This window comes from Hibiscus syriacus, unplaced genomic scaffold, assembly GCF_006381635.1.
Source record: "Hibiscus syriacus cultivar Baekdansim isolate YM2019G1 unplaced genomic scaffold, ASM638163v2 tig00110065_pilon, whole genome shotgun sequence".
NCBI lineage: Eukaryota > Viridiplantae > Streptophyta > Magnoliopsida > Malvales > Malvaceae > Hibiscus > Hibiscus syriacus.
This window is the reverse complement of record NW_024062585.1, coordinates 3,322,734-3,326,080: the sequence shown is the minus strand read 5'-3', so window position 1 is coordinate 3,326,080 and position 3,347 is coordinate 3,322,734. Positions and strand designations below refer to the sequence as shown.

Below are 3,347 nucleotides of genomic sequence, written 5' to 3'. Positions count from 1 at the left end.
GTTTGGTCTACAAATATGAATAAATCAATGAATTATGAAGATGCCATGACGTACAGTGATAATAGATGTAACCAGTAATCAAGAACTATAGAAGAAGACGAACTTCTAATTATTCATCTTATTTGCAAAATAACTTGTGTTTTTCTTTCACTTTCATGCAACAAACAAGGAATAGATTAAACTACTTGATGGGTCTCTACACTACAGGCTTAAGAGCAAATCAGTCTTTCTGCTATAAAAGTGAAGTAATTTGATCCCTTTTAAATTTAACATAAAAATAAGTAAAATTGTAATCCATGGTGGGGTTGAATGTTAAATAAAAGCTCCCCTATGGTTTCTTACATTTTAAACCTGGATTTCCTTGATGCAGGAACAGATGACCATGGACAAAAGCCACATCTTGCAGGAGTCATGTGAATTCTGCCTCAATTCTCCACGGTGGTGACTAGAGAAAGGTTAATAATGACTCCCATCTTTATTGAATGATATTGATGATTAGACCTTCTTGTGTTTCGCCCTCGCAGTTGTTGGCATCACTTTGAGGTTCATGCTTATGAGGAGCAGAACTAGAGCCCGGTGATATCACTTCGGCACGAACTTTCCTAGCATGCTGCACAAGGAGAACATTTTGTTACATCATTTGACGTGTTGATGATAATGAATATTTTTTCTGCATGGGTGTTTCTTTACACCTATGATTAGCCAAACAATGCAGGGAGACACGCAACAAAACAGACCTTCCTAGGGAGAGTGCACGATCGTGCAAAATGACCTTCCTCTCTGCACCTGTAGCATAAAGCAGGGGATTTCGAGCCCCAAACAACTTTGGAACACTTCGAGCAGTTCTAGTGGAATATCCACGATAAGATACAAAAAATATGTTTCTTACACAGGCACAAACCAAACCATAAGCGATAGGAAAGATTGGACTTACTGATCTAAAATGGCCGGACTGGCTGCAATTATAGCAGGAAGCTTCCGTTGGACTTGTATCTGGAAGTTTGACACAGCTAAGATGACCAAAATCTTCGCAAGCATAACATCGAATTTTCTGTTTGCAACAGAATAATCATTCTGATTGTAAATTATACTTGTATACGCAATCATTAGTCTCACAAAACAAAGCCAGGTTGAAGAAAATAAACCATTTGGCTCAAAAGATATAGGAGTATGTGTCCTCCGCCTTCTCAAGAAGCCAGATTCAGATCCCCCTTCCCCATCAAAAAGAAAACAAATTATTAGGATAAATATTCATAGAGATAAAAAAGGGTGATTTGTGAAAGCATAAAAAATAATGAAAAAGACCTTGAGATCATCAGAAGAATAATCACTCATACAAGAGAACATATCATGTCCCGAATCCCCACATCTTAAACAAATAATATGATTTTCTTCTTGTTTCTTTGGACAATCATGGGATTGGCGGAATGTTCCTCTGCAGACAAAACAATATTGGCCCTGCTGAAATATCAAGGTTTGAAACCGTTAAAAGTAAATAAATATTATAAACTGAACATCATGTTCAATAAAAAAAATGGGCATCTCTCCCAAGATCGAAAGTTTGGAGGGGAAAAAAGAAAAGTAGAAGACAAAAAAAGTATGTTAATATACTAATGTAATATTATCAAGTGTTGTTTCAGTCACCCAAGATCCTTATCTCAGAAACCAACAATTAAAGTGTCAAGGATAATGTATCAACCAAAGATCTTATCAAAGAAAACCTATTATGCCAATTTGGGAAATGAGGATTTTGAAATTAAAATCGTGCCCAGTTAATCAAATCCGCCTGATGTTTGATCAGGTTTAATAAATTCATCATTTTAGAGTTGTGACCTCTATGCATTATCAATTCTTAAAGTGGTTTGTGATGGCATTAGACTAAAGTGACGAAAAGATAGCACATCTCATTTAACCGATGTGGGAATTTCTAAGGTAAATGCTACTAAACCTGTGAGCAATGGTTTCCAATATGCTGATTATTCCTGCTTAGGAAGCATGCTTTCCCTTGCCTTTGCAACATATATTTGGCTGCTGCTGGATGATTTTCTCCGTAATCGAGAAACCTAGCCCAGTTGCCAATTGGAAGATCAAAATAACTTCGTTTCTGCTAGAAAACAACGCACAACCAAAGAACTAGTCATCACAAAGAAATCCTTCAAAGCTGCATTTTATTATATTTTCATGACACTAAATGTTTTAAAGCGGTATTTGTACACAAACCAAACTCACAAGATGGCTCCATAGCACAGTGTTTTTTGCAGATGATTTTATGGTTTATACACATTTATCTTTCTCTGCATGCATTTCCTTCATTCCAGCATCAACCTAAAAGCATAGAAATCCCCCCCAAAAAAAATTATCTTGATAAATACAAAGCTCCAAGTTTTTCATCATTTTCAACCCTGCGAACAGATTGATGTGTTTATGCTGAACCAACTATTTGAATATAGAATTCTGTAATATTATGACCCAACAATAAGATTTCAAATCTAATCTACTTACAGTTTCTTCTGCTAAAACATATTTTAGCTCACTTCTCACCATCTCACCATCAACACTTATATTACTCCCCGCTGACACCATATCTCCAATGCTTGTTCCAAAGAATATATTCGATATCAAACTTTCATCAACTGAAGATGTGGAACAAATATCAGTAACCTCCATAGAGCTAGCTTCATCACCATTTCCCTCAGTTCTACATGTTACTGCTAGTACAGCTTCTATCATCTTAATTTCCTTAACATCAGTATCAACCGGAAGCCCACAGTACATCAAAGTTTTAGTAAAAACCCAGATTAATCCACAAAAAATAATTTCATGAAGATTAAATAGATTCTTTAATTCTACATTCCAATCTGAAAAAATAAAAAGTAGGGAAAAATGAAAGAAGAGCTAAACTGATAGCAATCTTGTGTACCACATTATCTAATACTTCATTGAAATCCCAATTTTAAGGATGAGTATAAAGTACAACTAACTAATATAAGGCTAAAAAAAGGCAGAATTGATTGTAACCGAAAAACTTACCAAGACCGTAACTCTTTAGAGGGATCTGGTTAACGTAACAAATCATGTAAATTCCATAACTATTCCAGTTGTAACCTAAAAGGTTGACGTCAAGATATTCTTGGTTATAACCGAAACTGTTATTCATTGTGCAACTTTTTAGAGTAACTAGGTAACATTTTAGATTAAAATCTGCAGACAGATTAGCTTTTATTAGGCCGCCGCACAGCAAAATTACCCCCATTTTATTACTGCGACTGCCCTTACAGCTTCAACTTTGTCTGCGTTAATTGCAGACTTTCCGGAATCCATCCAAGTTCATCATATGCAGAGAAATG

General features: G+C 35.6%; 1 protein-coding gene across 3 annotated transcripts; it reads right to left on the bottom strand.

Annotated features, from left to right (window-relative positions):
- Window positions 1-209: 209 nt before the first annotated feature.
- On the bottom strand, window positions 210-2,903 carry LOC120214536 (zinc finger protein GIS2-like). Of its 3 annotated transcripts, XR_005524879.1 has the most exons (7): window positions 2,503-2,901; window positions 2,230-2,325; window positions 1,949-2,104; window positions 1,306-1,461; window positions 1,146-1,211; window positions 738-1,051; window positions 210-610 (listed from the first exon to the last, which is right to left on the bottom strand). XR_005524879.1 is itself a non-coding variant. In XM_039212419.1 (6 exons), the coding sequence occupies exons 3-6, from the start codon at window positions 2,018-2,020 to the stop codon at window positions 583-585; spliced, it is 570 nt and encodes a 189-aa protein (XP_039068350.1). In that variant the 5' UTR covers window positions 2,021-2,104; window positions 2,230-2,325; window positions 2,503-2,882; the 3' UTR covers window positions 210-582. The 3 variants fall into 3 exon arrangements, 1 of the variants encoding a protein (XP_039068350.1); XR_005524878.1 differs by having other exon boundaries at window positions 1,146-1,461; window positions 2,503-2,903; XM_039212419.1 differs by lacking the exon at window positions 1,146-1,211 and having other exon boundaries at window positions 2,503-2,882.
- Window positions 2,904-3,347: the final 444 nt, after the last annotated feature.

Excerpts from the sequence above, each read along its gene's own strand:
- LOC120214536 (XM_039212419.1), bottom strand. The coding sequence starts at position 2,020 with ATGTTGCAAAGGCAAGGGAAAGCATGCTTCCTAAGCAGGAATAATCAG. Across the intron at positions 1,462-1,948 it reads TTGGAAACCATTGCTCACAG|CAGGGCCAATATTGTTTTGT; the intron begins GTTTAGTAGCAT and ends TTGATATTTCAG. Across the intron at positions 611-737 it reads CGTGCACTCTCCCTAGGAAG|CATGCTAGGAAAGTTCGTGC; the intron begins GTCTGTTTTGTT and ends CTCCTTGTGCAG.